Source organism: Fundulus heteroclitus, chromosome 17 (assembly GCF_011125445.2).
Source record: "Fundulus heteroclitus isolate FHET01 chromosome 17, MU-UCD_Fhet_4.1, whole genome shotgun sequence".
NCBI lineage: Eukaryota > Metazoa > Chordata > Actinopteri > Cyprinodontiformes > Fundulidae > Fundulus > Fundulus heteroclitus.
In genome coordinates, this window is record NC_046377.1 from 5479519 (window position 1) to 5505899 (window position 26381).

A 26381-nucleotide genomic window follows, 5' to 3' on the forward strand; every position below is an offset into this window, starting at 1 on the left:
TTAAATATGAACAATCTAAGCAAAATGATTTAAGACAGGGTTTATAATAATCTTGGCGAAAGTGTTTAAACTTTTAACACGTGGACCTGATGAAGACAAAAAAAAAAAAACAGACTGTCCTGAACTGATTTGTTAAAATAATCATTTGGTGTAATGTATCTATGATCAGTGCAGGGCAACACAAGGCAAGTTTATTGATAGAGCACTTTTCAGTAACAAGACGATTCAAAGTGCTGAATGTGTAGAATAATCCAATTCGGATTTGACCAGCCTGGGGAACGTTGTAGTATATTTGTGTAATTGTAACAAAAACAACAATAACGTGAAAGGATTTTCAACACTGGTTTCTGATAAAAAAACATCCAATTACCAATAGATGCATAGCCCCCTATGCTGGGTTAACTTTGGGTGGGGAGGGGTCATTTTTGGTGGTGACCCGCATTTTCTGGATAGTTGAGGCCCCACTTGTACCCTTAAATCAGAATCAGAATCAAGTTTAATCGCCAAGTAGGTTTGTACTTACAAGGAATATGACTTGGTGTTGATGGTGCAGACAAAAAATAAGAATACAGTAAAATAAGACGTAAAAAGATATATACACAGAAGCTGTATACACTCAGTAGACTGTGCGTCAATGTAACGCAGAATGATGACACACTGAACACACTTTAAGTGGATTCCAGGAAGGTTTAAAGGGACCTTTCCCCAATTAATTACCCTGGGATAATGATGGTAATAAATCAGTTTTTAGTCTGTTAGAGAGTGTTTCAACGCTATTTGTAAAGCCCTTTGCTTATACACCTGTTTTATAATTAATCGCAAACCCGGTAGCGGCCACCAGGGGACGGCAAGGAGCGCTGACGACGCTCACATCCTGCCGTCTCCGGCGCGCCAGTAAAACCGGCCGCGGTCCCTTTAAGAAAACGGCACTGACGATATTTCCTCGGCCCATCATCGTCTCCCCCGCTTGTTTCTGCGATATCAACCAGAAAGCGTTAGAGAGCAGGGCACGGCTCCTGTCTGTACGTAGCGGCTCTCAGCGGTGCTCTCCGATTGGAGGAGAAAGACGCAACTGGTATTTTTTTTTTTTTTTTTTTTAAAAAACAATTAGCATTTCGTCCGTCTTAATGCTCATTCTGCCCGTCTAACCGCAAACAACCTCAGGGGGAAACAGTCGCTTGGACGGCGCCGAGCGGAGAGAGCGGCGGACATTGCAGGGATGGAGGGACCGAGAGCAGCAGTCGTCGTCGTGAGGCAGACGGTCGGGCGCTAATTTGGACCTCCTGAGCAGCAGCAGGTGTACGGAAGGATAAAAGGCAGCACCGGAGGGGACCTCAGTGTTCATGAAACTTTGCTACGATTTACGTGCTGGGTAAGAATATATATATTTTACATCTCTGCGACACTACAGCACCGCCCGTTTGCTTTAAAAAAAAAAAAAAAAAAAAAAGTACAAAGGGTATTTTACGATTATATCCGCCTCTTCGGCCTGTTGCCTCCTCTTCTTCCACATTTGTGATTTTTATTTCATTTATTTATTTATTTAACCCGGGGCCTTAGTTCAAACTGGCGTTTAGCTTATTTGCCGCCCGAAAGGCTAAAAATAACAACGAGGCACTGAATGCCCAACAGCGCAGGTGAACCGGACTAGCTAAGCGCCGTTAGCCGGAGCCCTTCAGGGACGGCTTAACGGTTCCACCAGGCTCCGGTCCAGGCGGCTATGGCGCCTCCATTCGACAATAACATTGCCTTAGAGGGAAAAAAAAGAAAAAAGTATTCATACTCATTGACCTGAATATTTGTCACCTTACAGCCGCAGCATTTCAGTATAACGTGAGGCTCTTCTGTGAAAGCCACAAAGGTCCAGGGGCAGGTGGTAGGTGACACAACGACTCACCCTGAACGCACCACCGCCCACTGTTAAGCATGGCGGTGGCAGCGTCATGCCCAGGAGGTCAGAGGGATTAAAATCATTTAAATCTTTTTGGCGGAGACTCGAAACTCGCTGTTGAGATAACGTATCCGATCTGCTTTAGTTCAAGCGTTTTTTTTTTGTTTTGTTTTTTTTTTTTTGGAGGAGGAAACAAAAGGCAGATACTTTTGATCAAGACCCGCAAAAGCCGCCAGAGACTTTACCCTAAGTAGAAGTTGGAGCCTTTGCCGTCTCAAAAACGAGGTTGGCGAAGAGACGTTGCAAAATGGGAACTGGGCCCAAAGCGTCTGCACCCTTCTGCAAACTGTGGTTCCATATAGAGAGGGTTTCTTCCAGACTCTGAAGGCTGACCTGTGAAACGCAGCAAGGTGCTAAAACCTTATGTTTTTGTTGTTGTTGTTGTCGTTCACTTGTGTTCTTGCTTTTACGTAACGCCTACCCTTTTCTTGTAAACCGGATCCAGTCTAGCGTTACGTTCGGGCCCGACCCGCACGATTATCCTCGCGATCAGACACCGCCTGCCACCTAATCTGGGGCGGACCTTTCAGGAAACGCATGCGAACGGGGCCTGTCAGTTTACACAGCCAAAAGTGGGTTACATTTAGAAAAAGATGGATGAGAATCAACAGGTTCCTAATAAGTGTGATATTTTCTCGTAATAGCAAAGCAGCAATTTAGCGACGCAGTTTCTTATTGTCGGCAGGCGCGAAGGTGTTGGGACTTTACAGCAAACTTGTTCTTTTTATATGAAGAGAGAATGGGAGTGAAACTGACGTCCACATGAATGTTAATTGACCAAAATTATGTTCTTTTATATGAACTGCAGTGCTGCTTCGATTTCGTTTGTCACATCTCGTTTAAAGATGCGTAAAAAATCCTTAAAATAAATTAGGCTTTCATTACAGTAGGATAATTTGACTCAAGGTGGGGAAAAAAATAGATTATTAACCTTTTTTTTTTATTTGAGTGGATTTATTGAGTGGGAGGGAAAAAGTCATGTTAAGAAATGAATGGTTTTAGCAAATTTACTGGTTTCACAATTCTTGGCACCTCAAATAATCCCTTTAGATGTAATTGAAACACAGTTTGTAAGAACTTTTATTTGGTATTACATCACTTCCTGTTGCTAGGGAACCAGGAAGTGATGTATCAGTTCCGGCATCAATGGCTACATTTACATACCCAAAAGTAATCGGAATGAAGGGCCGATCGGAGTAAAAATGCGTCTTGTAAACAGGCCAGTCGGAATATTGTGATCGGATCAAGATCAATAGGAATGAAATTGTAATCCGAATAAAAGGGGTGGTTTATACCGATTGATAATCTGATCAACATGCATGTGAACGCTTGTCAGGATCAAGTTACTCCAAATGTGGCAAACTGACCCCAGTGAGCATGTGCGCCCGACGTAAACATGACGTATTTCCATGTTGGTGAGTGGTAGAAATATGTCTGGACTCACAAGTCCATTCTGGGTGCTCAAAAGACAAACTAACTCATATAATACTGCTTTGTTTGCTATTTATTTATTTTTTGTTGCTATGCAAAGACGGAAGTACTCCATCTGTTTTTTATTTTTTTGTTATTTATATTTTTTGGATGGAAATTTGATAACTGTGCATGTCAGAGAGGCTCTATTCTGAATAAAGCCAGGTGCGTATGCACATTTTGATCGTGTGCCCACGATAGACGTAGCTATCAAATAATTTTTTTTCGCGTCTAATCCGAATTTCAATCCGATCGAGAACTTTTGTGCATGTAAACATAGCTACTGTGACGCGACACGGAATCTCATTGTTTTAGCCGCTGTGCACCAGGCTGGATAGGGACCCGTATTTATCCTGCCATCAGTCACAGTGAAGCAGAATGGTGAGGGAGGACATCTCCACAGCTGCAAAGATGGGGGCGTCTTTTGGGTTCGCCAGTTTCAATGACCATAAAATACCATCTACATGCTCACCGGGTGTTTGGAAATGTTTCTCTGCCATCGTTACAGGCAAAACACAGCAAACCCAGCGGCTTTTTGTTGACTTTAACTGAGTATACTGCCTCCTATTGGGGTGGCAGGGAAAACGCACCATTGTTAATGTTTCTACTAGGGTCAGAGATCATCATTAAGACGTTCTCATGTAGATGTGTCAAAAAAACAATCCCGTTTTCAGTGGATCGCTGTTGTGTGCTCAGGGCCTAAGAAGATCTGAGGGACTGCATACATATACAAAACCTATGCAAAACTGGAGCGAGTACACCAGAGCGTGCAATCATATTTATGTGCTTACCTCTGCTTAACACGGTTTAAGGCCGTGTTACATTACTATTTATTTCCTGGGTTATGAGCTATATCGGCCAAACCAAAAATCATAGTTTACGTTTCCATGCAGCAAAAACAAGCAGAAAAAACCCAACAAAACATGAGAACTTGATCTGAACTCTCCCTGCTGTGGAGTGTTGTCCTTTGACGAGTTCACTCCAGTGTCAAAAACACAAAGCTACGTTTCTCATCAGTAAGGTCAAAAGAAAACGACATCCCCATTACTTTATTTAGCCTTTTGTGCCGGAGTCGCCTGGCAAAACAGTTCAAATCTGATTACTTTTTGATTTAAGTCAATCAGCGATTTTATGAGGCGGCAGACGGGCGGATCGGTGGGGATCTATTGATTGTTTATGTAACAGCACAGTGAGATAATAGCAGCAGAGTGAAGCTATCGGGGCAGAGCAAGGACGGGGCCGGACGGTAACAATCGGAGCTCTGTTGTCCTTCCGTCTCCACAAAACAGAAAATATCACGTTCCGCTGAGGCGATAATCGTGACCATGTGGGAGTCGCTCCCGCTCCAGCAGCTCTGGTCTGACTGTCTGCGCACCAAGGCAGCGATCTACTGAAGCCATGTCACTCTTACTGCGTGAGCTTTCACAGAACGGATGCACAGCAACCTGTAACACTGGGAAAAAAACACCCTAAGAAGATAAAGACAAGCCCCGATATGCGTTTAGCTTCGACTGAATTTGCTGTTTGAGCAGCCATCCGCACACGTTCCCCGGAGGTTAACGTCAGTGGGAGTATTCATTCGTGCTCGTGCCATTAATAGTAATTTGTTTTTTCTATGTCTCGGTTAACCTCTAACTGCAAATGGAGTTGTCTAAAAAAAATGCTTTTTTGCTGCTCCAGGTCTACAGTTTCATACATAAATGTAGAAAAGTGAAATGGATGAACAGTATTTTGTAGTTCCAGACTATTCATCCATCCATCGTCACTTATCCACTCAGGGTACGCAGCCATTGGCTGAGAGGCAGGGGACACCCTGGACCTGTCGTCGGTTCAGACCTGATTCCCCAACCCGTTTTCAGAAAGTTCTCCGACTGTCCGTTCATCAATCTCATCGATCCACCAATCAATGCGTTCACCTCTCTGCCCAACCCGCCCTCAGTTAGTTTCTGCATCGTTTTGTCCACCTGGTCATCCTTTCTTCTGTCCATCCATCCTTTTACTAACTTGTCTGTTCATCATGCCTCCTCTCTGACAGTCTATTCATTAAGCCATCCAGTTGTGTGTTGATGAGCCACCTGTCCATCAGTGGATCAGTTTAGTCATTCATCTGTCCTAAAGTCACATGGAACGTGTTTTATTTAAAAAAAACAACAACTTAAGTTCAGAAAACTTGGTATAATATGGGCATTTACTGGGAAAATGTGTAGAAACCTTAAAGAATTGGGATGATTCTGGTTTAATGTGACACAATAACACGTGATCAGGACATGCAGTGCACTTTATCTCTGTTATTAATGCGGTGTGGCAGCAGCATCTTATTTATTACTCCCTCCAGCCATCTGTTACAGCTTTCTCTCTCTCTCCTTTTTTTTTTTTAAATAAGCGAAGTAAACATCGTCGCAGCTACCCGTCAGAATATTTTAGTCTGTGCTCTCAGCTGGTGTATTTAAAGGTCATGTTAATCCCTCTGTCTCTCTAAGTGTCTTATGAAACTGGGCAAAAGTTGAGGGCGTCTCGCCCGCCGCTACACTGCCTGCTCTGTTCAGGGAAGCCGGCACCATGGCTGAAGAATGCCTAAGTCGGTGCGGCGCGTTTTGAATAGAAGCACCTGTAAGTGGAAGCCGGCCTGTTTTCCAGCTAGCGGAGCAGAGACGCCGCTGCGTGGCATTTTCTTCAACAGGCGGTCGTTATATTCGAGTGCCCTAATGTCCCGCAAAACATCCGCTTTCACAGAAAGTCCGTAAATGCTGCTGGTTTAGTGGTTTCCATTGAACTTTCCCCCCCTAAGCACAGAGTCGACTGAGAAGAGAGAGACCAGAGATGGAGACCTGCAGGGTTTTAATGTCGGGGTCCGCAAATACCGATCTCAAGATTGTGAATCGGGTTTAGATCTAGATCAGGCATGTCCAAAGTGCCCCCCCTCAGCTGCATTTCAAGAAAGATTTGGTCCACCAGCACAGCTGGCTGATGCAGATGGAAGATTTTAGTTTTTATTTAGGGCAAAACTATTACACAAGAGTTAAAATCCTACAATTGAGAATGTTAAGTACAACACAAAGTATTCATCTTTTAATAAGCAAGCTTTTGACATTCTCTTTAATTTCATAGTAACTTCTATCCAGTGACATTAAATTACTCAAATGCAGACTTTGGTGCATTAAAATCTGCTTTGAATTAAATTTATTAAAAATGGCTAATTACAGCAAGTGTTTTCAAAGAACTGATCCAAAAACTGTTCTTATATTGCTAGAAGAAAGGTTATTGTCTGATAATAAAATAATTTTAAAATTTTTTTATCAGCCGTATTTTTGCTTTTTAATTTAAGTTAATAAGTAAATAAGACCACAAACGTTTTACCAAAAAGCAGAATTGGGTGCACACCCATTTGTTTCACTCTGTAAACTAACATTAGAGTGAATCTTAATTAATCCTGTTCATGTTGCTGAAAAGCCAAAAAAAAAAACACCCAGAAAAAGACGATCAACCCAAATAGTTGGACATTTTTTGCCGAGCGAACCTGCAGTAGTTTTTTTGTTTTAAATCTAAAATTATTTAGATTCCTTTTCTATAGAAATCTGATTAATTTGCTTTTTTCATGAAAGTATTTGTGTATTTAGTTTGTTGTTGAGCAGGTTAAAAAAAATAAATTTCTACGCGACGTTATTGGCTTCCATGGTAAAAAGTTTGGACACCCCTGGTCTAAGACAAAGCCTGCATAGAGTAGATTAAAGTTTGGGGTCGTAATGTGTTCCAAGTTTAAAAGAATTCAATATATGATGCAACGTAACCAGCTGTGGTCTGAGCAGAAGGCACATCTTTGTAGAACGACAGTAATTAGAAACTGTAAGCCAAACACAGAGTGCTTCAGTTCGCTTTTACCGCGACGCAGAATAAGGGGCTGAACATAATGGCTCATAAAAAATGTATCCGTGTGGTTACAGAGATGGATGTGAGGCTGAAAAGGTAATCTTGCCGTCAGGTTAGGAGCTGCACAACATGGCAGGATCATTTTGGATGAAAATTAAATTTTCTCCTCACTTGATAAATGCGGTTTCTTTCCACGGCGGAAGTGAGTTTATCGACTCTTCAGGAGCAACAATGTCTCCGTTTGGAGCGATCGCAGCAAACTGCAATCTTTTTAATGGTCCAGAACGACTATTTAGCATTTCTTCCTTTTTTTTTATCGCCTGCCAAAAAAAATGTTCTCTTGCACAAACATTATTCAGTGGGTGTGTTATTAGATAAAAAGTTTGCGGTTGTGCCTGAGAAACGTGTTTTCTTTGGATTTATCTTGATTTCCAATACAGAGAGCTTTCACAGTCGGAACATTTTTTCATCCAAGGGAGGAATGTTCCTACCCATGTTCTCTATCTGATGGTGATATTTAATATTTTGGACACGGACCAAATAGTTGTAGCCAGTCTCCAGTCTCTGGTTTTGTTAAAACTTTACCCGACCCTGATTGACGGGAATAACTTATCGATGCTTCTTGCTGTCTGCTGTCATCAGAACCAGACAGGTCTTCATATGAAACAAAAAAAAAAACAGTTTTCTTTATATGGAGCACCTTAAATCTCGGTGTCTTTCCTTTTAAATTTGATCACCTCAACTCAGCTGAAATGGCTAACTCTGCGTCTTCTTGTGTTGTTTTTGTGGTGCTGTCTGTTAAATTTTAGATAAGGTGTGGTTAATAACCAGAAAAGGGGCTGGACTTTTGAGTTTCTGACAGACTAAACTCTAGTAGAGCTAATCAAGCTAAAAAATATTGACCGATTCCTGTCGCCTGCTAAAATCTCAGTGCATATTAAGCAAATGTAGGGGGAAAAAGCTTTAAAATGTTTTAAAGCAACGTAGGGTTCATTTAAATTAAAGCTGTTGCTGTCGTCCATACTGTAGAAGTTATAGGCACACACAGTTCTTGGCAACTAATTTTGACGTTTTTAATCAGGCTCCTACTGCCTCGACTGTCAATACTGTGCCGTAACTGCAGTCGAAGCTTTATTTTAGGTCGCTGGGCCTGGGCTCAGCGACTGCCTGTGATTGGCCGTAGTAGTGAATGTGACCCAGAGTAACCTCCAGCTCCGGGGGTTTATTAGCAGCAGATTACTCAGAGACGGGGCCGAGTGGCCGCTCTGATAGGCGACATTAGGCCTGGTGCAGAGGGAGCCGGTATACAACCCGTTCAGCCCCGACTAACCGTCACAGACACAAACGAGCGCTTCCAGCTCACACGTGGGTCTACAGAGTCCCTATGTTTTTGTTTTTTAACGTGGCCGTTTGTCGGCACTTTGAATATTTCACCAGCCCGCCGTCGTTCCTGCAAACGTGTCGGCGCTGACTTACGACGAGGCGACGGCGTTCGGAGACGTCTTTGTTTGAACCCGGTGAGGGAAATGACTCATGAGGGCTGTTTATTGGCATTCAGAGTGATCAGGCCTTGAGCTGAAGCCCACTCCACCACCTCCTCCTCCTCCTCCTCCTCCTCCTCGCGTCTATTCACGCTGCTATTTGGGATCTGGTTAGAACCTGGCTCTGCAGCAGAGAACAAATGTCTAAAAAGTAAATAAATGAACAGGAGGCTGCCTCAAGAAGCCCGCGGTGAAAGGAGGCAAACGGAAACATGAGAACGTGTTATGTGCTCTAAAGCAAGAAAGAAAAGACGCTGTAGGGAGGTTTCTTAACGCGGATTTTGGCTTTATTTGACATTCTGGAAAGCCTTCGTTTAGGTGAGCTGATCAGTGACGGCGACAGACGCAAGCTATCGTGGGAGCAGATTGGATTTTGACAGGTGTCCTGACAACTGTGGGAAAGCGTTTCTTAACCCGACGCTCGCTCTTTCCACTCCTCTCCCCCCCCGTGAGGAAGGAAACACGAACCCGCCAGTCGCATCCGTGGGTTCAGGCACGCGTGGGCGGTGGACGGAAACGTAATATTTGTGAAGAAATCGTCGCATCTCCCCTACTCTTTACCTCCTTCACCGTCACACAGCGTCTCCGCCTCTCTCCACGAGCTTCAGCGTCAGTTGCCGTCTCTCTAAATAATGCTGCTTATACACAGACCTGGAACACCCAGCCCTTTAAAATATCACGTCCTGCTAAATGTTCCATGCAGGCATCCCTTTACCCCCCCTGGTATCACACGCTGATAAAAGACAGGAGCACTAACTCCCAGACTCTGGTCCCAGTATGAGAACACGGTGAAGTGAAACGTTGGACACATGGTCCCCAGAGTGATCCACCAATCTCACAGGTGTGGCGTCCTTCTATTATACTAATACACCAAAATAAAATGCTCCATCTGCGTTTAATTTACTGTAACTAATAGTGCGCATCACTGAGCATAATCCCCAGGGTGAAACATGGTGGCGCAGAGGAGGTTGCGCTGGTTTAAGGCCCTTATATGTTTGATCACTGCTATGCAAATAGTCAGAGGGATGATTCCGGTGTAGAAATGCACCATATCCTGTTTCATCTTTTTGTATTAATCGAATGAATTCTGTAGTTTAGACTTTAATGTTTTTAAAATGATCTAAATATCTGATTTGGCTAAATCCAGAATCCAAAACGGGGACGTCTCGGTGGATTAATCGTTGTAGTACTACTTTTGGTCAGAAGGGCTATAAGTGGCGCTGGACCAGGGTTGTAGAAGTGGGAGATTAATCAGAGTGGGAGTTAAAAAACGATGGAAAGAAGCAGTGATGGAGGCGATGGCCGTTGGCGCACATCCAGTTCCTGTTGATTCCTTTGGCACAGCTGCCTTAGCGTGTTCGTGGAAACGCGTGTACACGCAAAGAATGCTAAAAGTGCTGCAGTGTCATCACTTCCTGTTTTCCTTCTCGTCTTAACACTACGTGTTTCACTGCCATAGTTGGTAAAAATAAAAGCTTTATTCTAGGAATGCACCGATAGGAAAATTTGGGCCGATATCGATATTATCTACAGTCTAGACTTACTGTTTTTCTTTTTAAATCATCATCTTCATTTAAAAACTCCACAATCCTGGCTGTGAGGCATCACTGCCACATGACCCCCCCTCCTTCCTGAAACACAGCCACAAAGGGCAACGAGATGAAAATAGACACCGGCTTTATAACATCGGCCCAGTTCTACTTATCGGACTGATACCGATGTTAACGACGATATATCGTGCATCCCTACCTTATTCAAAAATTGCTCGTCTGAATGAGTCCTTGACTCCTTTTGAGCATCGTTTCAGTAGAAAAAGGTTTGTGTCTTTTTAACAGGATTATCCTCATTTGGCAACAAAAAAGCCAGGTTGTGATCCCGGGCCTCTGTTTTTGGAGGTAGTGCGTTCTCACTCTAGAACTTACGTTCTCACTGCAAAAACCGATCTAAAAATAAGTAAAGTGTTCTTAAAGTTAGTGTATTTGTGCTTGATTTGAGCAGGTAAAGATTATCTGCCAATGGAATGAGTATTTTTTTTTTACCCCTATTAGATATTTAGATAATGTTTAGATATCCTGCACCTGAAATAAGATGATAGAGATGAGTTGTTCCTATTTTAAGTGAAATGATCACATTCCATTGGCGTATCATCTTATTTTTCCTGTTCAAATGAAGGACAAATACACTAATTTTAAGAAAATATTACTTATTTTTAGTTCTGTTTTTGCAGCGCTGATTTTGCAGAGCCAGTCCTGACCCTTCACCAATTGACAGGTCCCAGCAGGAAGCTCAGGACGGCCCTGCTTATATCTGGGAAAGCGTCATATGTCGGCTAATTTGGGAACGACCTCCTCTAGAAGACACCTTGGGATGCTCTCTCTGAGCTCCGCGACGTTTTCCCCTACTTCTCTTTTCAGCTCGACTTTTAAATGAAGACGGTGAGGGAACAGCTGTGGATTCCGCTGTGCTTCTGTCGATTTTAATCAGACGTGCGTCATTACATTGCCCCATTTACCAAACCAAAGCACACTTGTGTTACGGACGGCGTCCCGCTCTGAACTGTCTTGGGGAAAAGTACGCTGCACCCAGTCCCGGTGTGACGACTGAAACAGGCCTCTGTCATCACCCGGAGGATTCACGGACACCGACGCAGCTTTAGTTTTGGTAACTAAATCAATACGAGGTCAGAAGAGAGCCGAGCCGTAATCGCCTTATCTTTCCGTCTGGGCTGAAGTGGGATGCCAGCCCCGCAGGGACGAGGTTAAAACCCAAAGGGCACGAAAGGCCGCAGCATTCACTACGTCACCCTGTTGGACCTTTGTAGGAAATGTGGAAGGCTTTAAAGGGCTTCTGGTGGTTGGCGAGTCACGCTGCGTGAACTGATGCCATCAGCAGGACTGCAAGCAATAATTGAAGTGCCCTGCAAGGGTGTTAATATCCAACTTTAAAATGTGTTTTATTTGTTTTATTTTGTTTTTCTCACTCTCTGAGCTGCGGCACACCCCTGGTTCAGAGTGCTGTGGCACCGTGGTTTTCCACCAGTTAAGATGACTTTTACTTATTACATGTTGATTTAGACATGCTGGATTTTATTTGGGCCCATCAGAGTGAGGGGTGTAGAGTACATGCGCATGTCAAACCATGTATCTTTACTTTCCACGTATGAATGATGCACTGCTGTTCCCATCCATCAGATAAAATCCCAATAAAACACAATTGTCTGTGTCCGTGATGTCAGGGGTGTCAAACTCATTTTGGTTTAGGGGCCGCATGCAGCTTAATCTGATCTCAAGAGGGCCACACGAGTTAACTCATTGCAAGATTAAATAGAACTAATAAATGTGGACTTGTTGATTTTTATATTAAGTTAATTTCACTTTTATACAATATATTGTGAATAACCTCAGCGTTTTTAAGAAAAGTATGTGCAGTTTCAACAATACCTTTACTCAGTTAAACATTTACTTGTGCATTATGCATAAGAACTGATCACGGTGAATATACAATGTTGAAAAACATTTATTCACATTTTTTGGAACTTAAAAACACTGTCCTGCATGACAAAATACATCAAACAAATAAAAATTAAGAAATTATATATATATATATATATATATATATATATATATATATATATATATATATATATATATATATATATATATATATATATATATATATATATATATATATATATATATATATATAATTTTTTTTTTTTTTTTATAATGATAATGCATTTAGCCACAGGGCCGGACTAAATTGTTCGGTGGGCCGGATCCGGCCCACGGGCCGTATGTTTGACACCCCTGGTGTAAATAAAAAGTTCGAAAGTTGCATTTTAGCCTATCATGTAAGGTCTAGGCCCCAGTCACCACATCCTCCCAGCCAATCACAGTCCGTCACCGAGCTCCGCCCCCTTCAGAGTTCAGGGAGTTTTTTTTTAAACCTTGCAGTTTGGTAAAAAGTTGGTTAAATAAAGGGTTGAGTTTAAATTCAATGCTTGTGTTCTTTATATAAAAATAGGTAATTAAGCAACAGCATAAAATGGCCAGGGCTGCGCTTTTTTTTCTTTTCTTTTTGTTTGGTAATTGATCAATATGCTGTTTTTTTTTTTTTTTTTTTTTTTTTTTTTTTTTTTGCTTCTATACCATTCAATGGTAATGCAGTAAATACATTTCAAATGGTGTTGCCTAAAAACGGAAGCACCAAAACTGTCACAGTAGAGTCAGAGAATTGCTGAATGAAATAATTCTAACACTGCATATAGACCCAGCAGTGCCTTATCAGCTGATTGACTCAGTCGCTCCTAGCTGTTCATGGGGGTAGAGTGTTGATCGGTTCGGTGTCCCCAGCAATAACAGATGTGATGTTTTTGTGTTTTTTTTTTGTGCGCGCTACAGGGTTGCCGTCCGCCATGTTAAGGTAAAGCCCAGGTGCGCGGTGTTGACCATGCTAAAGCGCCTGGACAAGATCCGCTTCCGAGGCCCCAGGACGAGAGACGACTTCCCGGATCTCGGCGAGTCGCCGCCGCCGTCCGACAACGAATGTAACGACGAGGTGCAGCCGAAGCCCCGGGCGGCCCCGCGAGACACCGAGGACGCCCCGCGGGACCCTGTGAGTGCTCGCCCCCGTTCTGAGCTGCGTGACTGCCGTGTTCCTGTCCTCCTTTATCCTCAGTCCCTTTTCCTCATCTGTACGCGACACACTGTTGGTCACGTTTCTGTGTTTAACTGGCAGCAGGGAAAGTAAACGCAGCTTTTATTTTTATTTGAACCCGTGGGAGAAAAGCTCTCATCCTGCATTATGAAGCATTTCCTCCCCGCTCAAATCAAAGGAACAAAATAAACGTGCTCTTTCGACCCCACTGATGTTGTTTTTGAGATAAAGGACCAACAGGGGAAGCAAACAAGGATGATAGAGAGGTCTTCTCATGGTTCAAGTGGAAAAAAAAAAGGGAGATGATTGCGGTCAGGACTGATGGTGGACATGACGCCGAGATGGCAATCTGCTGGTGATGGGCGCAGGAAATAGGAGCGGCAGAGAGATGAGGAGATATTAGAGAGCAGGAAAGCTGAAAAAGGATGGAGGAGGCAAGGAGAGTTGAATTTGACGTCAGCGGATTAAACTCCCGGGTGTCCTCTCTCCTGGCCTCTAGGTGGGAGGAAGAAATTGTCCCCGCCGGCGACTAAAATTACCACCGTTGTCGTCATTGTGCCCTTGCACAGATGGAAAGATGTCAAAATTGAAAGTCCTCCGTCGGCCACTTGCTTTTAATCACTTCCTGACTGGAGGCCAAGCTTTATCTGCATCATCCTTTCATTTTCCTTTTCAATCAGGCTTGGGAAGGCGCAGTGGCCAGGGAGTCTTCGTTAACCGAGGCTTTTTCTGCATCGCGTCTGGAGACAGCTTCAGGATTAACTGAAGGGGGTCCCCCCTAAATCTGAGACCCTGAGGCGCGTCTGTCCGCACTGCTTGTGCATACAGTGCCTTGCAAAAGTGTTCACACCCCGTTTTTTTTTTCTATTCGCCTAGCTCATAGCAGAAACTTCCGTTGATTCTTGTGTGATATGATGTAGTGCAACATTAATAAAAGCTACAAATATGCGAGTCTGACCTGAATTTAAATGAAGCCCCCCTGAGTCACTATGTTGTAGAACAGGGGTGTGTAAGTCCAGTCCTTCAGTGCATTTAGATTTGATTTTATTCCATTTCCCTTTTTGTTTAAGCACACCTGCAGTTATATAGATTTAAAAATATGTGCAAAATTCATTTTTTATTTTTTTATTTTGCATAGTTAAGATGAACTCTTAACTTTTATGACCCTTTGTGGTTCTGCCATCCCCGCAGCATGATGCTGCCATCACCATTCTTTCACGTTGGTAACGTGCTCAGGGGGCTGCGTGGTGTTACCTTTGATGAAGTTACAGACGGGTGTACTCGGTTTAATAATTAGGTGACCTTTTAAGGCAGTTGGCGTACTAAAGGAGGATAAATACAGACGAGTCACGGTTTTCAAATTGGTAATTTGTTAAAAACTTGGGAGAAATTGTCTCATTTTCCTTCCACTTTGCTCTATATTTCCATACTCCCTCCTGAGTGTGTCAGCCAGCGCTTGCATGTCTACATGTGCAGAAATATTTGCCTTTGTGAGCACCAGCCCACCAGGAAGACGTTGGCCACATCAGAGCGGCGATGAGTCACGCGCCAAACCCCCAAAATAGACGAGGCCAGCTCTCAACTCTGCTGGGAGACGCACACTTGCACACATGTGGCGTGCGTGGCGCTGTGTGAAAAGATGCTGCCTATGGTACGGCGAAGCAGCATCTAACAGGCAACTCCCGTAGGTTTCCTCTGGAGCCCATGGGGTTTCTCCAGCCTTGCAGGATCAAATCTTTGTCACCTCGTGTGGTGGAAAGAGCAAAGCTCGTAACTCCGGCTGCAGAATGCACCTCCTGATATTTTCTGACAAACTTGCTTGTGTCATCCATATTAAATAGGCAGATGTTCACTCAGGGCATGCAAGCTCACCTGCTTCTTCTGATGGATAAACTGCTGTGGCTTTAATCATCTTAAAACCAACACATTAGGCCTGATTAGAGGAATTATACTGGCTAATTAAGGAACAAAACAGTCAAACTTGTTGCTTTTTTGAGGTTACAGTGTGCTATATAGTTGGGAAGTGGAAGAAAAATGCTTTCAGATGTTACCTAAGCACTAAATAACCAACACAGACGATACCAGTAGCCTAAACTGACTGACAGGGTTAGGGCCACATTAGAGCGCTGACTCCGGAGGAGCTACAGAGATCCATAGCTCAGGTGGGAGAAATCTGTCACGACGCTTTACAGATGTAAACAGAAGTCAGAAATGTGTAGTAATTTAAGCAGCAAACATGTTTAGGTGCTCAGTTCAGATGGCACCTGCAGGCCATATGGTGGATTTTCTTTGGCAGATAACCCACCCTGGGAAGATGGATGGAGCTAATATGGAAGGGTGTGGAAAAAGCATGCAAGGTCCGAGAGGGCATTCTCCCGGGTAACAGAATATGGGTTCTTATTCTTTAAGGCTGCCACAGGATCAAGTAGCACGTTCCTCTATTTGGACGTTTTGGGGTATGTGATCATCTTGGTTGATATCTGTGAATGAGTGTGTGGAAGATCTGCTGGCCAACATGTGTAGCAGTCTGTGGATGCTGGGAGAGCTGTTCTCAGCGTAAACAGGACTCTCCCTGAAGACCCGGCTAGCTCGGCGATGACCTGAAGTGGATTAAACCTGGTTCTCGACGCATCTCACTCCCACTCTCATCCTGTCAGAGACGGGACCAAGAGGAAACGAGAGAAACCTCAGAATGTCCTGAATTCCTGGCTGCTTCTTCCGCTTCCACAGCAAATGTTTGTTAGAATGATCTGGACCGCTGAACATTTTTTAAAAGATTTTTCTGGCTTTAAAAGTAGCAACGGTGACTACATTTTGTTATCCCATGATTTAGAGCCCAGGCCTCCATTGGTGGTTATTTTAATGACTACATAGTCATGAGAAATGGATGAATGTTATTTAGCGTGCATGCACTTTAGTTTATGGATGCACATAGTGAACAAAATAATTAAGACGAATAATAAAAAATACACAATAAGACATGGCTAGATTTAGTTATTCCTACTATATAATAAAGTTGGAACTATTTCATATTTTAGTTACATTCTAAGCAGAAACTCTGATTTTCTGTAAGGAGCTTTCAAGCACCTTAAGGTCCGCCAGACTGGATGGACAGAATCTCCGAACGTCTTTTTGAGATTAAATCCAAAATTTGATTAAATGTTGGATTAAAGTGGGCTGGGAAAAAAAATACATGCTATCATTTTGGATTATTATTTGGGAAAAAGTTTTAAAACCATACATGCTACGCCTTGCAGTCTTTGAATGTACTTTCTGTATGCCAAAAAAACAGCACAAAGGACCTTCAGTTTTGTCCCAGTTAATTTTCATGTTTTTAAGTAGTAGTCCCAAGAGGACTAGAAGTCTTCATATTTATCTGTGAATAGATCCCGTCTGCATACATGTATAGATGTGCCGTAATGTCACAGCGTGGAGCAGATGACGGTCTTGTGTCGGGGCGCAGCCTCTGTAGCTAATTCCAGCCTCTCATTAAAGAGGAAGAGCAGATTGAGGTCAATTCAAGCCAGTAATGGTTGGGGGGGGGGGGGGCGTTAGCGTGCGCCCTGCTGTGCGACCCAGGGCGTGCTGATGGCATCTAACATCCTGCAGGTGTGTTGTTTACCACCTGTGGACGTCGTCGTCATGACACAGAGGCCGGCTACAACCCAGCCGCAGAAAGCCGTAGCTGAATACTGATAATGCAGCAAAGCATCACTCCCACTCCCCTCTGCTGCCTCCACCTCTTCCTCCTCCATGTTTCCCCCCTCATTCTCCCCCAGCCTCTTGCCAAAGACGTTACCGTTTGATTTCGCCCAAACGCTCCCTTATTCAAGGGCACCCCACCCCCCCCCTTAAGCTCACGTCCCACGAGCCGTCTTTCTTGTTGGCTTCCTGGCACGTTTTATTTTCAGGTCGCTGTCAGTTTTCCTTTGCTGCCTCTCGCCTTCTGTGTCTAATTTTATTTCTATTTTTTTTTGGAGAGGGCGCTTCAGCTTGAGACATTGCGGCGTGTCTAAGCGGGAAAAGGCACAAGCGGCACCGGCTGCAGTCGGCAGTAAGCTGCTGCTGCAGCACGAGCGTGCGTTTGTGTGCGCGCGCATGTGTGTGTGTGTTTGGCAGAAGTCTTAAAGGACCCTCGCTGTATTCGAGCAGCGATGCTGAACCTGCAGTGCTCATCCCGCACTAGCACAGTCATCCCTCTGCTCCCCGCATCACGTCGCCTCCCGTTTCTCTGCCGTCGGCCGCTTCCGCCTCGCTGCTAGTTTGCTCGTTAGCCCGGGTTGAGAGCGGTCTGTGGCGTTTGAGTCATCGGCGCCGTCGTCAGGGAAAGGGGGGGGGGGGTTTCTCCTCGTCCTCTCGGTCGCTCCTGCTGGTCCTGAACCTGGAGAGGAAACACTGGTGTGAGTCATGGCTCCTGCTGATCTGATCCCTGCGTGTGTGTGTGTGTGTGTGTGTGTCAGCTCATGTAGGCTTTCCCTGAATGGCTCATTTGGAACTTAGTGGACCTATTGGGAGGATTTAAACGTGTATTTTTTTAGGTTTTATTAACCCATTTGTGCTCTGTGTGTGTGTAGGCTGGTTCGGGGTCTCCCACGATGGCAGCCGTCGTTCAGGATTTCCAGAGGTCGGAGTCAGAGCGCCTCAGCGAAGTCAAAGGTCACTTGGAAATCGCCTTATTGGAAAAACATTTCCTACGTGAGTATACGCAACCGCGCGGCACGCTTCTCTGTGATTTTTGGCTTTGTGCGCGCGAACCTGTGGTTTCTGCTGCTCGAAACGCAGGACTGCACAGGTGCCTTATGCAAACCGTAGCAGGAAGCCAGCTCCATTTGCATGAGAATCTCTGCTCCAGAGGTCCGATTCCTCAATTTCTCAAAAGGCGAAGCCGTGTTGCAGCGTGACAGCGAACACGCGCTTAAGCCGTTTGTCAGCGTCAGCCAGACGAGCGTTTTCTGTCAGCTTTAAAGTGGAAACATCTTGTGAAATCATTGTTCGCTGCGGTTCGACAGTCACATTGTTCACACTTCTTGTTTGAAAAAGTTAAACAAGCAGGACTTGATGTCACAGCTTTCTGTAGCGGTTGCTATCAGTCCCAGCTTTCTAGTCAGACCTGCGATGTGCTAAATGAGCTCAAGATGTTAAATGAGCTTCCGTAGCGGTGTAATCTGATGTTGGACTCTGACATCCTGTTCTGGTGGGTATGTGGCAGCAACCTTGAAATGACAGCAACCTGGAGGCAGGCAGCCGCTGAGCTGATGCTAGCTCACCAGGCTACATCCCATTGTCCAAGCAGAAACGCACTGTGTGACTCCCACACGTTTAATTTGTACATTTTTCTGTCTTGTAACTAAAAGCATACAAAAAGGATGTTGATGAAGTGTCTACAGGGTTAGGTTTTGGTTTGTTTACCTGAACAAAATATTTGTTTTGTTTGAGATATGACTCCCATCGATGGGCCAAAAAAAATGCATCCCAGCTTAGAACTGCTACCGTTTTGGGTTCTTGGATGCAGATGTGCTCTTTTATTGACTTTAATAAACATCAGCTAATGTGTAGGGTGCTATGCTTTGTTGAATAAGTAGGGATACTTTTGTAATAGCATCTTTTACTGTTTGATTATGGTCCTCAGTGGGGCAGCACTTTATATTGCATATCTCCCATTATGAGTCAAAATTGAAATGGGCAAATCAGGACTGGAATGATTTCGAGGTTCACAGCTGCCTTAAAAATGTCCATGTTGACGGGTCCACAGTGTGACTTTCCTACGTGGATGAGCCGTCTCCCTTTCCAGGGAAAACCTTCAGTTTCTAGCCCAACATGTTGAAAGTCCTTGTTCCGCTCCAAAGTTTTATTTGTTAAAGAAATGGTCAGCTTTATGTGGCCTGAGATGCTGCCTGCCATGATGCCATTAACGATACATTTTAAAGGCTTCAAGTTCTCTGTGGTAGCTGTTCAGTTTTCTGTCTAGTCACACCCTAAAAACACCCTAAAAGCATTATGAATTATGGCATGATCAGATTTTCTGATGCGATTCAGAATTCAGCTTGTAGATTTTTGTATTGTCCTACATTTCAAACCATATTTAAGCGGTCCGATAATTTTTTATTTTTTTTTTCCATTCAGAATTTTTAGTTTGGGGTTGACTTTGCATAATTACTGTGTTGCTGCCAGGCTATTTTTAGTTTCACTTTGACTGCAGAAGATTTGCATCCAGGACAGCAGCTGACAACAGACCAGCTCTGTGACGTCGGCAAAAATGTCCTCCTGTTATAAAGCCAGTGAAACGGGACTGTTCTAAAGTCAAGTAATCAGAGCTAACGGTGCTTATTTCATCTTTGCAATTGAAATCAGATTTCCAGCTTGTGTAGCTAACATTCAGCGAGGACCTTTTGACCAGAATAACGAAGGGAATCGGCGTTACATCATTCCTCCGTTCAGAACAAGTCTGCACGATGCTTACTGTGTTACAGTTCTGTTGTCCAGTAAGGGGTACGGGTTGTTCTGTGGTGTGTAATGGACTGTGAACTGTCCCCGCCCACATACACACTCTTTCCCTTTGTATCTGTACATCTAATAGAGAGAGGGGGAGATGCAGAGGGAGTGTGTGTGTGTGTGTGTGTGACGGGGAGTACCTCAGGCCATGTCCTCTCTCATAAAGCCTCTTATGAAGCTAAAAGGTCCAACTTCATTGTTGCACTGTCAGGATGCTGGCTATATGAGCTCTCTTCACGCTTCCTGATTTTTAATTCTTTTTTTTTTTTCTCCCTTGAACTCTCTCTTCCATTAAATAAAACCTTCAACCTCCCCTTGCCTTTTATCTTCATTCATCCAGACGCTCTTTCAGTTCCACAATGCTTTCATTTCCGTCTCATCAGACATTTGAAAGAAACAGCATGACCGGAACCAAAACACTACTCTGCGATCTGTTTTTCACTCAGAAAATGATTCGAGCTGGATTAAAAGAAAGCTACATAAACTTGAGCAGAGGTGGGGTTGCCTATCTGGACTCCATCTTCTCCATCCCTCTCTTATTTTCTTGTTTCTCTCACGCCTCTCCTCCTCCTATTCTATCACTGGATGATGTAATCGGCCTTACCACCTAATGGAGTCCAATCCTTTCAGCCCTGTGGCCTTGTTCTCTATTTCATGTCTATTTCTACTTTTGTCTGCTCTGTTATGAAGTTGAAGTGAAAGAATAAACAGTGGCGTAGTGCTCGGTGCGTGTGGTTGCAACCACAGCTAAGCTTTGCTCCATAGACGACGTACGTCAGCAAATCAACACAGACCTATGTACTTCTATACGATTTGTCATTAGTGTCAGCTAAAGAGATTAAGTTGGTGGAACAAAACCTTCCTTTTAGCAAATACTAATGTTTGTTTATAGCTTTTGTGGAGCACGTGTAAAGGCTGATTCACATGGCAGCATTTTAAAATAGTCGGACGATTTCCAAAGCCTGAGAGACAGCACACGTAACGATAAGAAATCCCCAGGGAATCCCTCACCTTGCTTTTAATTGGCTTCATGCCACATTCATCAGGCTCTGTGCTCGTTTGTCTTTGGAAAACACCACACGGTAGGATATCGGGGCAAGACAATATTCAACATGTTGACTATCCCCAAAATATTCTCTTAAGATTATTTAAGATTATTTTAAGAGACGCAGCAATAATCTGCGCCTCTTGCAAAGGAGATGTCGGGGCTAAAATCGGGCTAAAAACGAGATGTTGTACTGTGTGGAGTCAAAATATAATTGTCACTTTATTGTGCTATTCAGTTTGGTAAGTTCCTCAGTTTTATTGAGTTCTGGATGTCCAGAAATGTTCTATAAACTCATAAAACAAGCCCTTTTACTTTTTGAAATGAATTTTCGATTTCAAATGATGCTCCTGATGTACCTGGTCGTTTGTGTCAGACTGAACCTAAATGCATGCTGTTGTATCTAACTTGGCAAAGGACAGCTCCACCACAACTGAAATTCATTGTTTTCTGACTCGTGACACCAACTTAAGGTTGCTAAATCCTTTTGTGATGCAGCACTGTGCAGCTCAAAGGGGGAGCTGAGACCAACAGTACCCGGTCACTTGGTTGTCAGTGTGTGCCAAGCTAATGACGGCTAGCTTAGCTTATGTTGTCCGTGAGGTTTGATATGACACTGTTGCAGATACAGGAGCTTTACTGACCGAGTAAAGCCTGGCAGCCTGTCAGGCCTATGATGCAGCGGGAAACCTGACATAAATACTTGTTGTCTGTCAGTAGTACTTGGGGCCCACCATCACGTCACAGAAAGCTTCCTGTAAGGAACACTTGATCTGGATGATTTTATGTTTGTACATATTTTCCCCCATTTTCCCCCATATTTACAAACCCCTTTAGAGTTCTGTTCATCAATATGTTGCTGGTTTATCTCCATAATGGCCCTTAACACTTGTAATTGGTTAATTTAATTTAATTTATGGCAATTTTGAAAAATCTTATTAGTGGATGTTTTTTTTTTTCATCTTTTGAATTCTTTTTCAGATTCTGTTGAAACAGAGGTTACCTTAGAATTGGTTGTTAGTTTGAAAACGAGTAATTATCGAAGTCCTCAGGGTTCTCACCAGCACATTTCAGCGTAATTGACCGTTGCGCTGAAAGTTGTCGAAGTGGTGATAAAATTGGACCCTCCACCGTTACGCTGAAAAAAATACTGGTGAGGACCCTGATCCTTGAGTACAGAAAAACATTTTTTCTTTTTTACCTGATCAGCAGCTCTAGTTCATATTGTTCCTTTTTGAAAAAGGAACAATATGGAAAATGTAGAAATTAATTTTTTTTAAGAAACATTTGCGCCATCCTTTAATTCTTAAGTCTTCCCATTTTAAGAGTGAGCTGAATGTGGGTGTATTCTTTTACACAGATGTTTGTGTTGCCTAAAATAAAAATGTAACTCTGTAGCAAAACAAATAATTATATTGTCTCTTGTCTTCACAAGAAGGACTTTCCTTCTCAGCCTGTGGAGCTGTACTTGAATGTCTGCTTTTAGTTCAATGACACTAAACTAGTTGATTTGTGAATATTATTTAAAGAAACGCTGCCTGAACACGTCACATGACTTCTGACAGCTTTCGTTGTTACAGTTGCTTCTTTTTTTTTTTTTTTTCAATCTTCCTCTCTTATGTTTCAGTTTCATATTTAATCTTCTTTTCACCAGTACTTTCTGATCTAAATGTTAAAAGCTGGTCCATTCAAACGCCCTCTGCTCGTTTGATGTATCTCAGCAAAGACAGCATCTAAACACTCACTCACTATTTATTCTGCCACATTTAAGTGACAATGTTTACCACAAATAATTTGCAAGTAGGTCTTTAATAAATTCTTATTTTATAGTGCAGTTCTTTCATTTAACAAAAATAGAATAGTTGATTAATATATTATTCGTCCCCTGATCCCTTTAACTGATGGAGGAAATGGTGCTAGCTATAGCCTGCATTTAGCTTCTACCGTAACGACTTGCCATCTGTTACAGTAATCCAGTTTCGTCATGTGATCAACATGAATTAATAAATTAATGGAAAGTCCATGGCTGTAGATATGAGTGCATGTAGAGGCTTTGGCCTCGATGCCTCTGCAGAGTACTGCAGGGTAACAAAGATCTGAACCAGTGTAGCTGCAGGAAGTCAGTTTGCTTTAGTTAAGATGGTGCTAAAGCATGTTTTCATCAGCTGGTATTCAAAACTGCTGTTAATGGCCAGCATTTAAAGGAATATAGCCACTTTATATGCTATACGCATACCAAAAACCGTTTGATCATCAGAAAATAAGGTTATATACACCAAGCGTCCATCCTGTTTTGATGGTTCTTTTTGAGGCCAAATAGAACCCAGGACCGGGTGCAATGAGTAGATATAAACAGACGTGGCTCCATCTAGCGGCAGTATCGCAGAACTATCATAATGCCGGTTTGCTTAATTAATAAATCAGTTGTAAATAATGTCGGACCGAGCCTGACCCTCTGCAATGCCTCCCAGCAAAGCGGCAGCTCAGCATGATCAAAAACCAACCCTTATTAATTGAATAAAACGATCTAACAGCAACTTCAACAGCCTCCTATCAGAACATTTCCTCACGTCAATCAAGTCTGCGGTCACATCTGAGCCTCAGCAGGTTTAGCGTCCGCTTCAGTGAACACCAGTGTTCATACTGTATTCCCAGTGAAATTCCAGTGTTTTCCCTCTTGGAATCAAATTTTTTTTTATGCATTCCCCCCCGAACAGGGTCTTGGACCATTCTGCATTGTTTCACTGGGAGATGCTAATAGCCGTTAGCCACTTCCTTGTTTTAACCCCTGCTGCGCATGTGCAATGTTGTACTTCCGTTTTTATTTTAAATAAACAGGCTTTATTTACTAACAAATTGAGCAAAAGCAAAGCATAAAATGGAAAAATAATAACTTATACACCACCAGGATGTAATAATCTTTCATAAAAACTTTGTGTGCAACCAGAGTGACTTACTGATGTATGGATAAAAAAAAAAAAAAGTCAACTAACATGGCTATGCACCTTTTTAAATGGTTTAAATGTTTTAGCACTCAATACCAACTTCAATTAAAGGGTGTTGTTAGGATGTAGAGCGTATTTTTCCAACAGTGTTTGGACATCATCCAGAAAACAAATCATTTGATTCTGACTCCAACTTTTAAGCCCTGTTACTAATTGTGAGTGTCTTCATTAAGAATAAAAGGTGTCAAGCTTGATCTCTGCTGATAATTAGTGAGTTGCCTCCACGTTAGTTGCAGAAAAAAACAAAAACCTATTGGATTACTGTTGCATTTTAGCGTTAAATTAATTCAGCAGGTTAGATATGGATTCCCTGTGAGCAAATGTCTCCATGTTATAGAGTAGAAATGAACTGATCCTCCTGCTGGTGGTGGGATGTCAGAGGGTGGTGCCAGTGGAGATCACCTTATGTCATTATATTAGCAGGCTTAATGTGCTCTGCTTTTATAGCTTCCCTCGGTGCCCTGTTTTAACAGCGGTTCCTCTCTTTCCTCTTCTTAGACGTCTCTTTGCCTGTGCATTTTAATCAAGGCTGGAACTGCTGTTTTCTAAATTTAATAAAGCTTAGCTGATGGATGCATAAATCTTGCATGCATTTAGTCATATTTGACTTTACAGTAGACGGGTCCTCTCCGTTAGTTAGTTTTTTGTACCTTTTTTTTGATGTCTGAAAACGATGCACGCGTTTCCCGGGTTTGGTCATGTATTGAAGGTCAGCGCGAGGCAGCAGGCGAGGCTTTAAACTCGGCAGCGTCTAGCTGATCGATACGGTGTCCTAGCCGCTGCCCTACTTGAAACTGGCCAGGGGAACACACTCCGACATGATGCACACCAAACAGGAGCTGCTCTGCAGCAGCACAAGCGGGGGCTAATGGAAGCGGAGATGAATTAGCTCTGTAATGCAGTGCTTTCTCTCTGGTGCTATTTAGTACTAAACCACACCAGCTGTAAGGATGTATCGTGTCCGTACATCAAGTAGCGTTATTCTAGATTAACTTCCAACCGTGGTGGGGGATTTCTAGACCTTTACTACAGAAGGAGGCCTCTAAAGAGTGGTTGATCTGCATAAGCAACATTTTGTAAAGGGCCTCTGTGTTATCTCAGATTTCATAGTTCTGTTTATACAGCTAAGTCACAGTAGAGGAATATATGCCATTTTTATGTAGACACGATGTTAAAAGTACAGTAGCTCTTACCGCTCCTTTCTTTGGCTTGTATTTCAAAAGGATGCTTGTTTAAAATCCGGTAAGCATGTAAACACGACACACTGAATATCGGCCAGCTACTGTGGGACCAGGGAGCCTTCCACATTACAAATTTATAGAAGTGTTGCGGAAGAAATCGATACCGCTCCGAGTAAATTATGTGTTTGAAGTTGAGTGAAGGCCTGGCAACTAATGAGGAAAATGCACTGTTCTTCAATACTGCTTGTTATTTTTCTGCTGTGGTCTGGAGCCTTACAAAGAAATGCTCAGGAATATGTAGACCCTTGTTGATGCAACAGTGCCCGCCTATATTTATCTACAATAAGCCTTCTGAGTCAGAAGGTGGTTTACGATAAGTTGTTGCATATTGTTTAAGCTGTAACATGCAGCTGTGTAGCTGAACTTTGAAGCGGAAAGAAAGGAATACTTTTCAGCATGACTCTTAGATCCAAATCTGGAAAGTTTGCGTAGTCATCCTCCTAAAACCAATCTCTAAAGCCTGACACCCTGCGATTTCAAACGTCATGCAGGACTTGGATTACGTCACACTGTCCAAGCAGATAACAAAAGTGTAGAATAGTGATCCATTCTTTCATTTAGAAAGAGTTTTTGTCCTGTGAAAGTGCCTGTTAACGCTGAATTATGCATGAATGTACGTAGCGTTGGTTGAAAAACAGAATGCAAATCACTCGTTTCCTCTTTACTGTTGGTTCCCATTTCCGCAGAGGAAGCTGCAGCCTCTACCAGACACCTGTTTATGAAATGTGTGATTTGATTATTGTCCGCAAACAAGCCGATTATATCCTGCCTGCTGACACCGCATTAGGTTTTTGTTTATCTAGATTATTTATAATATCCTCCTGTTTCTGCTCTGGCACTGATGGGGAATCTTGGCCATACCAACTGTACATCCTGACCTTCCCAACTCAGCGGGTGGAGGAGTTTTTCTGCTCTTTCCGAGACAGTGGGGCAAACGAGAAGTTGATGGAGAAGCTGTCGTAAACTGGAGGGAAAGATTGTGAAAGCCAGCGAAATCTAGGTCATTCAGGGATAGCTGTGACTGAGTGGGAGGAAGCCAGTGAGAGGCAGAGGAGTTTTAGATGCGATTAAAGAACAGAAGATATTCATTTTTATTATTATTATTATTATTTA

The 26381-nt window shown here is 43.1% G+C and overlaps 1 protein-coding gene across 6 annotated transcripts in view; it reads left to right on the forward strand.

The window, feature by feature from the left end:
* The first annotated feature begins 960 nt into the window (after positions 1 to 960).
* Positions 961 to 26381, forward strand: part of gramd4a (GRAM domain containing 4a) — a 47517-nt gene continuing 22096 nt past the window's right edge. For 3 of the 6 annotated variants that reach the window (XM_036148898.1, XM_036148899.1, XM_036148901.1), the window contains exons 1-3: positions 961 to 1372; positions 13230 to 13443; positions 18060 to 18180. In XM_036148898.1, coding sequence (XP_036004791.1) covers positions 1344 to 1372; positions 13230 to 13443; positions 18060 to 18180 — 364 coding nt within the window. In that variant the 5' untranslated portion in view covers positions 961 to 1343. Of the gene's footprint in view, positions 1373 to 13229; positions 13444 to 17604; positions 17886 to 18059; positions 18181 to 26381 lie in introns of those variants that run through there. The other 3 variants (XM_012854775.3, XM_036148900.1, XM_036148902.1) reach the window with 3 other exon arrangements.